Genomic DNA, 12,500 nt, shown 5'->3' on the forward strand with positions numbered 1-12,500 from the left:
GTCCTCAAATGTTAAGAAAAGAGAGGGAAAGGAGAGAGGGGACAGAGGAAGGATAAAGAGAGAGAGAAGCAGAGAGGTGAAGAAAGCCAAGGGAAACGGAGGAGAGGAGGCGTACAGGGCTGAGGCATGCATGAGGTAAACTCTCCCTCTGACAATGCAGAGCTGTGTAGCCCAGCCAACGGAATGGCTGAGTATTGGATGTAGCGATCTCTCCATAAGAAAGAAAGAAAGAAAAACAAGGTTCTCTCCTCTGTAAGGATTCAGGTGTTTTCTCCTAGTCACCACAGCACAGGGATATGACGTGTTCGACACAAAGAATCAAATCAAATCAAATTGTATTGGTCACATACACATGGTTAGATGTTATTGCGAGTGTAGAGAAATGATTGTGCTTCTAGTTCCGACAGTGCAGCAATATCTAACTTGTAATCTAACAATTCCACAACCACTACCTAATACATACAAATCTAAGTGAAGAAATGGAATAAGAATATATACATATAAATATATGGATGAGCAATGACAGACTGTGTAGGTTGGTGTGTGTTCAGCTTTCAAACTGTGTGTGTGTGTGTGTGTGTGTGTGTGTGTGTGTGTGTGTGTGTGTGTGTGTGTGTGTGTGTGTGTGTGTCTGAGCTTCAATCGTCTGAAGGCCATCAATACAATTCTAAAAGACAATTCAAAGGAAATAGAAAGCTCCCACACACAAACATACACACACCACCTCTCAAATCCTCACATGAGCTGGAGGAGCAGGTGCAGTATGCTGGAGGAACAGATGCAGTATGCTGGAGGAGCAGGTACAGTATGCTGGAGGAGCAGGTGCAGTATGCTGGAGGAGCAGGTGCAGTATGCTGGAGGAGCAGGTGCAGTATGCTGGAGGAACAGGTGCAGTATGCTGGAGGAGCAGGTACAGTATACTGGAGGAGCAGGTACAGTATACTGGAGGAGCAGGTACAGTATGCTGGAGGAGCAGGTACAGTATGCTGGAGGAGCAGGTACAGTATTCTGGAGGAGCAGGTGCAGTATGCTGGAGGAGCAGGTACAGTATGCTGGAGGAGCAGGTGCAGTATGCTGTAGGAGCAGGTGCAGTATGCTGGAGGAGCAGGTGCAGTATGCTGGAGGTGCAGGTGCAGTATGCTGGAGGTGCAGGTACAGTATACTGGAGGAGCAGGTACAGTATACTGGAGGAGCAGGTGCAGTATGCTAGAGGAGCAGGTGCAGTATGCTGGAGGAGCAGGTACAGTATGCTGGAGGAGCAGGTACAGTAAGCTGGAGGAGCAGGTACAGTATGAATCCTCACATGAGCTGGAGGAGCAGGTACAGTATGAATCCTCACATGAGTTGGAGGAGCAGGTACAGTATGCTAGAGGAGCAGGTGCAGTATGCTGGAGGAGCAGGTACAGTATGCTGGAGGAGCAGGTACAGTATGCTGGAGGAGCAGGTGCAGTATGAATCCTCACATGAGTTGGAGGAGCAGGTACAGTATGCTGGAGGAGCAGGTACAGTAAGCTGGAGGAGTAGGTACAGTATGAATCCTCACATGAGTTGGAGGAGCAGGTGCAGTATGCTAGAGGAGCAGGTGAAATATGCTGGAGGAGCAGGTACAGTATGAATCCTCACATGAGTTGGAGGAGCAGGTACAGTATGCTCGAGGAGCAGGTACAGTATGCTGGAGGAGCAGGTACAGTATGAATCCTCACATGAGCTGGAGGAGCAGGTGCAGTATGCTGGAGGAGCAGGTACAGTATGCATCCTCACATGAGCCGGAGGAGCAGGTACAGTATGAATCCTCACATGAGCTGGAGGAGCAGGTACAGTATGAATCCTCACGTGAGCTGGAGGAGCAGGTACAGTATGAATCCTCACGTGAGCTGGAGGAGCAGGTACAGTATGAATCCTCACATGAGTTGGAGGAGCAGGTACAGTATGAATCCTCACATGAGCTGGAGGAGCAGGTACAGTATGAATCCTCACATGAGTTGGAGGAGCAGGTGCAGTATGCTGGAGGAGCAGGTACAGTATGCTGGAGGAGCAGGTACAGTAAGCTGGAGGAGCAGGTACAGTATGAATCCTCACATGAGTTGGAGGAGCAGGTACAGTATGAATCCTCACATGAGCTGGAGGAGCAGGTACAGTATGAATCCTCACATGAGTTGGAGGAGCAGGTACAGTATGCTGGAGGAGCAGGTACAGTATGCTGGAGGAGCAGGTGCAGTATGAATCCTCACATGAGTTGGAGGAGCAGGTACAGTATGCTGGAGGAGCAGGTACAGTAAGCTGGAGGAGTAGGTACAGTATGAATCCTCACATGAGTTGGAGGAGCAGGTGCAGTATGCTAGAGGAGCAGGTGCAATATGCTGGAGGAGCAGGTACAGTATGAATCCTCACATGAGTTGGAGGAGCAGGTACAGTATGCTCGAGGAGCAGGTACAGTATGCTGGAGGAGCAGGTACAGTATGAATCCTCACATGAGCTGGAGGAGCAGGTGCAGTATGCTGGAGGAGCAGGTACAGTATGCATCCTCACATGAGCCGGAGGAGCAGGTACAGTATGAATCCTCAAATGAGCTGGAGGAGCAGGTACAGTATGAATCCTCACATGAGCTGGAGGAGCAGGTACAGTATGAATCCTCACGTGAGCTGGAGGAGCAAGTGCAGTATGAATCCTCACGTGAGCTGGAGGAGCAGGTACAGTATGAATCCTCACGTGAGCTGGAGGAGCAGGTACAGTATGAATCCTCACGTGAGCTGGAGGAGCAGGTGCAGTATGAATCCTCACGTGAGCTGATGTGTGCACAGTACAGTATGTGCTTTCTTGGTTACGAGTGAGAGAGAAAGGGAGAGATAGGACAAACTAATCTATTCATTAAAAACAGAATCCTATGCATTTGAGCTATTCCCTGTAGAAGAGAGGACTATAATCAGTTATTCTTTATAAGGCGAGAAACCAGGGCTAGAGGAAAGGAGAGAGAGGGATAGAGACAGTACTAGGGGACATGGTAAGGTCTCTACTCTGTATCCATCCTCTCTGTTCTGTCTGTCTGGTGCTGAGTGGAGAGCATGACATCCCAGAGAGGTAAGAGTAATGAGCCAGTCATTAGTGGTTCATTTCCCTGTGTCGCTCTCTCTCACACCCGCCAAATTAGCCTGCTAATTAATCCAACCCAGATTAGGACACAGAGGGCTGGGCCAAGACAGCCCCAACACACACTCACGTACATACATACACACACGCATGTACGCCCTCCCACACACACACCTAAGATCCCCAGCAGTGATACATCACCCCCGCTGACTACCGTTCCTGAGCCGCACCAGCTCAAAATACATTTTCCGATATGACACAGCCTCACACACACACACACACACACACACACACACACACACTAACGTTTTCATCAGATGTTGACATGAACCAGCAATGTGCGGTCCACCTAACTGAAGACATCATCATACAACCGGCGCACACACACACACACACACACACACACTCAAATGTTTCAGTCAGGTTAAATGAAGGTTAACAAATCTACTGCAGGACAAAGGTACTGATGACACGCTGACAGTGCGTCTGTGTATGTAAATTGCCACTGGGGCTGAAGGCTGCTATAGACATGCATGTGAACTAGCTACTGTAATAGACAGAATGGAGAGGCATGTCCCACTGGAGGAGGAGAAGATGAGCTTCTCTCTCTGTCCCTCTCTCACTCTCACTCCATCTCCACAGCAGGTAAGCCACAATTCAAATCTGAGGCTCCTCTGCTGTCCTGAACGGGCTGACACTAAGCCACATCCTGCCTGACGGGCAACCCTCCCTCTTTTTCTTCCTCTTACTCCTTTCTTTCTCCCTCTCTGCTCTCACACCCTCCCTCATTGAGCTTCACATTTGGATTGTACTGCTCTCTCTCTGTCTCTCTCTCTCTCTCTCTCTGTCTATCTGTCTCTTTTCCTGCCTCACATTGCCCCACCTCTCACTCCCTCCCTGTTCCTTTCACTCTTTCCCCTCTCTCTCACCCTACCCACCGTTCTCCCTCTCCGTCCCTCCCTGTGACTCTCCCTTCTCTCCCCCCGACACACATTTCTCATGCGATCCCTTGTTCTCTGTCACATGAGGTTTCAGCTGTTGGACTCATGATTTGTGTGCTTTCTGAGTAGGACGGAGGGATGGAGGAAGTGAGGGCTGGAGGGAGTGAGGGCTGGAGGGAGTGAGGGCTGGAGGAAGTGAGGGCTGGAGGGAGTGAGGGCTGGAGGGAGTGAGGGCTGGAGGGAGTGAGGGCTGGAGGGAGTGAGAGCTGGAGGGAGTGAGGGCTGGAGGGAGTGAGGGCTGGGGGGAGTGAGGGCTGGAGGGAGTGAGGGAAAGACAGGTGTGGTCCACCCGTGCATAGGGGATGATGAATGGGTGTCTATAGTCAAATACACCCTTCCACTGATTCACTGAAGGGATGAAGGAATGGAGCAGCTGTCACTGGGGAGGAGGAGGGGAACGAGGGAGAGAAACCAAACGGAGGAGTGAAGTAAAGAAGGAAAAACTGAACAGGAGAATAGTCTGTTCCTTTCCTGTTTCCTCATGACCACTGGTCAAAAAGCAACGCCATGGAACCTATCCAGTCTGTTCACTTATCTGTGATAATGACGGAAATGAGATGAGGAGGAAAGGAGATGAGGCCATCTTAGTGTACCGCTGAGCCTCCCAGTGAGAGGTCTGACTGGGTCACTATCATGGTTCCTCAGGGCCAGTGAAGTTCTAGTCAAGTTTGGGATCCTACACACACAGTCGATCTGGGGTGAGGGGTCACACATTTCCCAGGGAGCCCTTTATTAAGAAAACCACAGCCTTGGTGTGAGAGTTAAAGGGGGCATTTTGGGCCCTAGACACTTCCACCACCCTTTGTCCCTTCTATGTTAACAGATCTGAAACCACTGCTAGAGGCATTACAGTGATGGCTCCATCTAGTTCTGGGATAAGCTAATTAGAGCTACCAGCAGTCTTTTCAAGGTGGTGGGGGCAAGAGGAAGTAGCTAGAGGCCGAACTGGAACGGGGCCAAGAATTCCTCTGGGAGCCAAACTCTGAGTACACTACCATCGGTTCACTAGACTTATGGGGGGGATCTGCCATTTCAGGTCATCGAAAGAAGAAAAGAAAACATCATGGAATAACATTCTGAGAATGAAAAAAAGGTCATGGAATACAACACTAGAGTTCTAAAGTCCAAATAGAGCCATTAAACAACCTGACACAGATAATACTGTGGTATATGATATTTCACAACAACACATAACTGCTCGCTAGGTAAATAAATAAATAGCTGAGATATAAAAGTCTGTGTTTGTGTAAATAGTAACTGTCATCTGCTGGAGCTGTCCGCCTCTCTGTGACTGGGTGAGAAGCAGCATCGTAGCGAGGCCACAGACAAGTACCCTCCAGTTAAAACCTCCAGATTACCCAGCATTACCGGCACTATGGTGCGGTCCCCGCGGTGGGCAGCAACCCTCAGCCGTTGACAGAAGCTCCACCCACCTCCCCCAACCCCTCTCATTATAAATCCAAAGAAGGTTGTGCGAGGTAAAAGGTGGGATGTCACACACACACACACACACACAGTGATACCGTGTACGGTAGCGGGCCTGGCTACAGCGGCAGGTAGCCAGATAGCACACGCCACTAAATGTCAGGCAGGAGACAAAAGACCCTTTAAAAACAGGCAGAGCCTTTCTGGGTTGGAGGTTGGAGGCTAGACGGAGAGGGAGGGAGGGAGGGAGGGAGCGGGGTAGAGAGGGAGAGGGAGAGAGGGAGAGGGAGAGGGAGAGAGAAAGAGAGAGGGAGAGGGAGAGAGAGAGAGAGGAGGCAGGGGAAGTAAAGGCTAGGTAGAGGTTTAGGAGGAGAGTGATAGGAGTCAGCGATTGGGGAACGGAACGATAGAGGGATAGAGAAACGGCGTCGCTACGACTTTGAAGCTCTCCCAACCCCCCTTGGTTTTGTGTGTGTGTGTGTGTGTGTGTGTGTGTGTGTGTGTGTGTGTGTGTGTGTGTGAGAGAGAGAGAGAGCAGGGGGTGTGCATAAAGGCATAGACACTGATAAATGAGAGGGCGGTGTGAGTATAATGGACAAGTCAGTGGAGGGAAACAGCTCGATGTCTGATGGGATCAACCGAGTCAGAGTGTCTTCAGTCACTGGAACGAGAGGTCACACACACACAAAGGCCATTTGGTGAGGCCCGTTTAAATGTGCAACATTTAACAACATAATGAGAGAAGCCATGAGATGGCAATAGAGCTGAGGGAGGGAGAGAGGGAGGTGGAGGAGAGAGGGAGAAGGAGGAGAGAGGGGCACATTCTCACCATTAGAACATGGGCCATCAACAGCTAACGCTCTAAGCCGAGGGGACGTAAATGGGACAGGGACTGGGAGCGCGAGTCAGCTGTGCGGGCGGAATAACAGACCGCGATCATTATGTCTGCCTGAAAAACTCCCTTTGTCCCCATTCTAGGAATTTTGGACTTAAGTGAATTAAGTGTCTTGTTGTGCACGCAGCATAATCTGATTTCTGTCCCTCTTATAGCAGAACTCGTGCCGCAGACCCCAAATCAAATTTGAGCAAGCAGAGAGTTGTAAGTCACTGCGCATTCCGATATGGCTTGAATGAGCTTCTGTGTTTTATCCCACGGGTTTTTTTGGGGACATTTTAAAAATGCATTTCGTGCAATTCTACACAGTTTGACATGATTTACTATGCTATTCTACACATTTTGACATGATTTACTATGCTATTCTACACATTTTGACATGATTTACTATGCTATTCTACACATTTTGTCAGGAGTCTGAGATAACATTTTGCCATATTAAAGTAACTGTCTAAGGAAAATCCCACTTTTATAAAGTTAATATTCTGTTAATTTATACCCAAATGTTGTTGACTCGTATTTTTGGCCAATGCTTAAATTGGAGAGAAAAAACAACCTGTCACAAACAGACCATTTAAAAAATGCCTGCTTTTTCCTTATAGAGGATGATGTCATCCTTCTGAGGAGGATGAACTGGCCAATCAGTGGGCTACTGGCATGAATATTTTTAATGACCAATATACACCCACACCATTCTGTTGTTGGGGTACGCCCACACCATTCAAACACAGAAAAGCTACTTTGACACATCCTACATAATTACCATTTTTTTAAGGAAAACTATTTCACTCATATTGTAATTAATTATAGGTCATATTTCATAGAAATCTGGAAACATTGGACAGTTACTTTAAAGGTTGCCTTTGGGCCAAAACACTCAAATAAAGGCTTTAAACTGTATAACTGACCAATGTACCATCATAGCAGGTAATTTAATGTGGATTTTTTTTTTGGGGGGGGGGGGGGGTGAAGTTCACACATTATGGAGGGGGTTCTGGCTAGCTACAAGTCACTAGCTTCGCTAACAAACTAGTTATGTTGGCCGCAGCGCGCATGACCAGAATGACACATCCACGACGCAAAGGCACACCCCATTTATGTTGACCGTTAAAGCTCATTTCCTGCAATTCTACTCCTTTTGCCATTGCTTATGGCATGTTTATATACTTTCTGGGGGCCTGGGGGGGAGGGGGTCTACCTGTTCTAAATATTGGGATGGGGCATATCCCCACAAGTTCACCTACGCTCTGATCTTTTCCACTATGGATTCATGCCATGCAATAAAATACACACTCTGCAGTGCAAAGCTGCTGTCAATATTCCCTTTCACATAAAAGTAGCATAGAGCTAGTCCATAAATGAATTATTCTCATATTTGCAAACAAAGATGTGCACAATGACAAAACAATGCAGAAGACAGCAGATATGGTATCCGAGTTCAATTATTAGCATGTGACACACACCACTGTATTTAGGGATGATTAGAGGGGGAATATGGAGCCACTCTGTCCCGCAACATGTGCACTCACTCTGTCCAAGCAACCCCGCTCCCCACTGCTTAGCCTACCCGAGCGAGACCCTGTGACATTTTAATGGGCGGCTGCCGCAAATATCAACGAAGTTCCCCCGTTATTCTGTGCATGTAGTCGATAGCAGCAGGCGATGAGATACACTAGACAGGCTACACGACAGCTGATAAAGGACCTTTTTAAAGACGCGGGTCTTTCACCCATCATCATTGTCCTGTCTGTCTATTAGGCAGTATTATCTTGTGCTTTACTGTCGGGCTCGCAGCAGTCTCGTTTTATTCAACGTCTCCTACGATAACAAATGCCCCACAAACACAAACTAACAGCATCGAATTGGGTCATTCTGACCCAATTCCAGTCTCCCTAAACACAAGCGCAAACATTTCCACATTGGACAGATGTTTTTCATAACCACAACCATATTCGGAAAAAAAAGGGAGAGTCGGCAACCGGGAGGAGAACAGGCAAATGACTCACATTCTATCGCCCGGAACCAGCAAGCGGCTCTCCACCATCATATCGGGCAGGAAATCCAGATTGTAGGATGAAGTCATGTTGCTCTGGCTCTGTGTCCCTCCGTGTACAGGCTGAGGATCCGCGCTCTCCTCTCTGCTCTGCCTGGCAAGTATACAGTGCGTCGCTCTGCTCTCTCAGCTCTCCCAGTTCGACAACTGCGCCTGGCCGCGGAGACGGAGAGGGACAGGTGCAAGTGCCAGGGTCTCCCCTAGGCAGTAGACACACACTCGGCAGTTGTCACATCCTCTTCTTCACCCACATTAGTTCTTTTTTTCATCTAATCCTGTCTGAAAATCCGCTCTGCTCAGGAAACTGTCGGGCTGTGGAATGCAGGTGCCGGGTCGGGAGGCGTGGCGGCCCCGCGCTGGAGCTAATCTTTAACCATTAGAAACCGTTATGTGTTATACCGGTTATTCCCATGCATATGGGAAAATTAGCAGCCAGTGGAATTCTTATCAGTAATATATTAGGGTCATTAAACTACAAAACTAACGATAGCCTAATAAGTGCAACAATAAAAACATATAAACAAATGTGTGCCTATGTAATATTGAATTGTAGGAGGCTAAACAACATAACTCGATATTTTCTGCCAGAAAGAATGCTTCGATTTAGTGACCTCTTTTCCATGAGGCGTGAACAACTCCATGGCCCAGCTGTAATCAATGTATATGATCGAATGCGCAAGGAGACGTGGCTAAGCACACTCATGAAAACCACATTTTGTATTTCTCATCACTCTTGGCACTTAACATGGGCCATACAAATGATATATTGTTTAATGCAGCTAGGGCGGCAGGTAGCCTAGCAGTGTTGGGCCAGTAACCGAAAGGTCACTGGTTCGAATCTGCGATCCGACTAGATGAAACATCTGTCTACGTGCCCTTGAGCAAGGCACTTAACCCTAATTGCTCCTGTAAGTCGCTCAGTAAATGAGTCAATCGTTGCTGCTGTGCCCCCAAAACCAAACGCCTAGGAGTCAAAGCGCCCTCTCTGCTCATCCTTCTAGGGAGTAAAAGCCCCCTCTCTGCTCATCCCTCTAGGGAGTAAAATCCCCCTCTCTGCTCATCCCTCTAGGGAGTAAAAGGGAGACACTATAACAAGAACGACTCTTTCTTGGCAACAGATGAAACTCTCTTGGGGAGAATTGAACAGGAACTGGGTCATGTGGAGCAAAAGAGTGAGCACACAGTGTACAGAGTGCGCCTGTTAGTGTGCAAGGTGGTGTGAGCCCAGGCACAGCTCTAGGGATAGTTTTCTTTTTTTGCACTTAATGGTTAAGGCCAGTGTATGGGGGGAGAAAACTGATCCTGCATCAGTACTTTAGGGCACAAGGTCCCTGGGGTGCAAACTGTACGGTACTGCATGTTTCACCGCACCTGACCCCTACATAGTGAAATAGGTCATAAGTAAACAACATGCTACTATATATAGCAGCATTATGTAGGAAAGACACGGTTGTCACGTTGGTATGAATGATTTGGGAGACAGGTGCAGGAATGCGTAATAGGTGTTTTATTTACACCCAAATTACGGCGTGCCGTGTAAAGGCACGGGGATGAAGACCAAACAAACACCATACAAAACACAGGGTTGAACCCCAAACAAAAGAGCGAGGAGTACCTCGATTAAATAACACAACGCACAATGACTCACACACGGGACGAGACCCGTAATCATCTGCTCAATCCACAATGGCACGAAAGCCAAAACACACAGCACAGGTACTCACACGACCAATGGACATTGGAACAATAATCAAAGGCACACTCATACAATTACTAATCACTGGGAATAGGTGCCAGGTGTGCCAGGTTTGCCATTTTAGAAACTTTTCTTTGTTTTGTAAGCATTACATGGCAAAGTAGCCAGAAGGTTGTGGATTCACAAACCACTGCTGGACAAGGGTAGGAGTGAAAATATCATGCTTACTACAAGTTTAGATAGCAGCTAAATTACATTTAATCAATTAAACATTTCAAGACCCTCCCCTGGACTAAAAAAATAATAATACTTACCCCTCCCCCTGATTGAAATTGAAAAAGCATGACCTTCCCCCATTTTCCCCCGGGTAACAAATGTGTACATTTCGACCGCTCACTTAGAAATAGTCCCTTTACAGGTTTAGAAGAAGTGGCTTCTAACCGCTAACTCCTGTTCGTATATAAGCTGGTTAGCATAGTTAGCATAGAGAAATCGCTGGGGGCAGACAAAGCCGTTTTTAACTGTAAAACAGTTGATTGTGACGATGACATGAACATGTATTTGGGTTGACATCCATACATACTCCACTTTTTACCTCAGCATAGTGTGAAATACACATGTAAACAATAGCCTAAATGTAGGCACATTTTGCTGGGGGGCAATGAGGAGATGAGGAGAAACTTTCCCCCCATGGCATCTTTCCCCCACGTATTTCCATGGCATTTATTGTTTAGGTCACGTTCCATTGACTTCTTTACCACATTTACGATTATAGTGATTTCAGATATTTTTATGCCGTGAAGGAATGCCGTCCTCACAGGATACGTGGGGTGTGTGTTTGCATGTACAGTATGTAGTTGTGGCTGTGTGTGTGTGTGTGTGTGTGTGTGTGTGTGTGTGTGTGTGTGTGTGTGTGTGTGTGTATGCCACATGCTTGTGAATCCGGGTGCTATTTTGCCGAACTCCAGACACCTTTTCACTTCCACAACTTCCACACCGAAAGACTTCACCAACCACATTGGCAATTCACACACACACACACACACACACACACACACACACACACTTTGCAGTCATACCTCCTTTTCTGTAATGAAGTAAGTTTAACAATGTGTCCTTCCTCGTAACACAGCATATTAACAGAGTTTTAACAATCCAACATTCACATTAAATTAATCTACAGCTTTAGAAAACACATTGAGCAAGTTTAATACACTCACACCTACTCCTTAACCCCTGATCCAGGAACAGTATGAGAGACAAGACAGAGCCCAATACTCTCACACTCCTTCCTAAACCCTGATTCAGGAACAGTGTCAGCGAAAGACACAGGTCATCTCCCAGTAGTAAGATATAGCAGCTCCAGTTTAAATGAGGGGTCACATGAGTTTGTGTGTATGTTCTCGTATGTGTGTGTGTGTGTGTCGTGACCCTTTGTCTGTAATGTAACAGTAGGACACGCTCTCTGATGCCCTGTGGCGAGCAGGCCTTGACCTATGACCTTACTACTTAAGGTCTTTACAGAAACCTAAACAAATAAGTGTTCAACTGCCTGTTCGGAGTCACCGGCACAATGATGTCCACAAGCCCGAGGCTTCCTACCATTATCACACACACTATGAAATGTTTAATTGTCGATATAATTGCCATGTTCTCTGCCGGAGCTGCTAACCACCTTTTATTCAAGTGTCTCACCTTGTGCTCTTTGTCCATGTTTTCTCCTTCTCATTCTCTGTTTTCATAAAACCGTGTCTTACTCAAAGGAGAGTGGGAAGAAAAGTCAAAGGGGAAATTATTGACTAGCCACACATCCAACCCTTACATACACACTTCTACACAGACACCCACAAACACACACACTCAGAAGTCCTACACACAGTCAACGCTGCTGTTCTATTATATACGATTGATTCGACTACCCACTTTGTTTAATCAATAAGGCCCAAGGAAGTGTGGTATCTGGCCAATATACCACGGCTAAGGGCTGTTCTTATTGGCCAAATACCACAAACCCCAGAAGTACCTTATTGCTGTTATAAACAGGTTATCAACATAATTAAACTAGTCAAATAAATGTTTTGGTCACACCCGTGGTATATAGTATGTTTAAGCATGGCATTGTTGAATAGTCCATTCTGATTGTCTTGAAGGGCATTCCAGAACGTGCATTATTTCCCTGTAACACACGGTATATTGGAATGGCTATAGTTCATTTTTACATGTTTTGTTTGAGCTGCTTTTGAAAGCAACAGTCAAATTGAAAACAGTATTGGTATTGTTGAATTGGATTTTCATAATAGCAAGCTAGGTCTGATGGTTTGGTTAGCTGTAAACTGTGTATGT

The 12,500-nt window shown here is 46.9% G+C and overlaps 1 protein-coding gene across 18 annotated transcripts in view; it reads right to left on the reverse strand.

Annotated features, from left to right (window-relative positions):
• Positions 1 to 12,500, reverse strand: part of LOC115120621 (CUGBP Elav-like family member 2) — a 297,017-nt gene that overhangs the window by 169,270 nt on the left and 115,247 nt on the right. For 2 of the 18 annotated variants that reach the window (XM_065021631.1, XM_065021627.1), the window contains exon 1: positions 8,415 to 8,688. The exons of 15 other annotated variants lie outside the window; for them this stretch is intronic. In XM_065021631.1, coding sequence (XP_064877703.1) covers positions 8,415 to 8,491 — 77 coding nt within the window. In that variant the 5' untranslated portion in view covers positions 8,492 to 8,688. Of the gene's footprint in view, positions 1 to 8,414; positions 8,689 to 12,500 lie in introns of those variants that run through there. One more of the 18 variants, XM_065021636.1, reaches the window with a different exon arrangement.

Source organism: Oncorhynchus nerka, linkage group LG8, assembly GCF_034236695.1.
Source record: "Oncorhynchus nerka isolate Pitt River linkage group LG8, Oner_Uvic_2.0, whole genome shotgun sequence".
Taxonomy (NCBI): Eukaryota; Metazoa; Chordata; class Actinopteri; order Salmoniformes; family Salmonidae; genus Oncorhynchus; species Oncorhynchus nerka.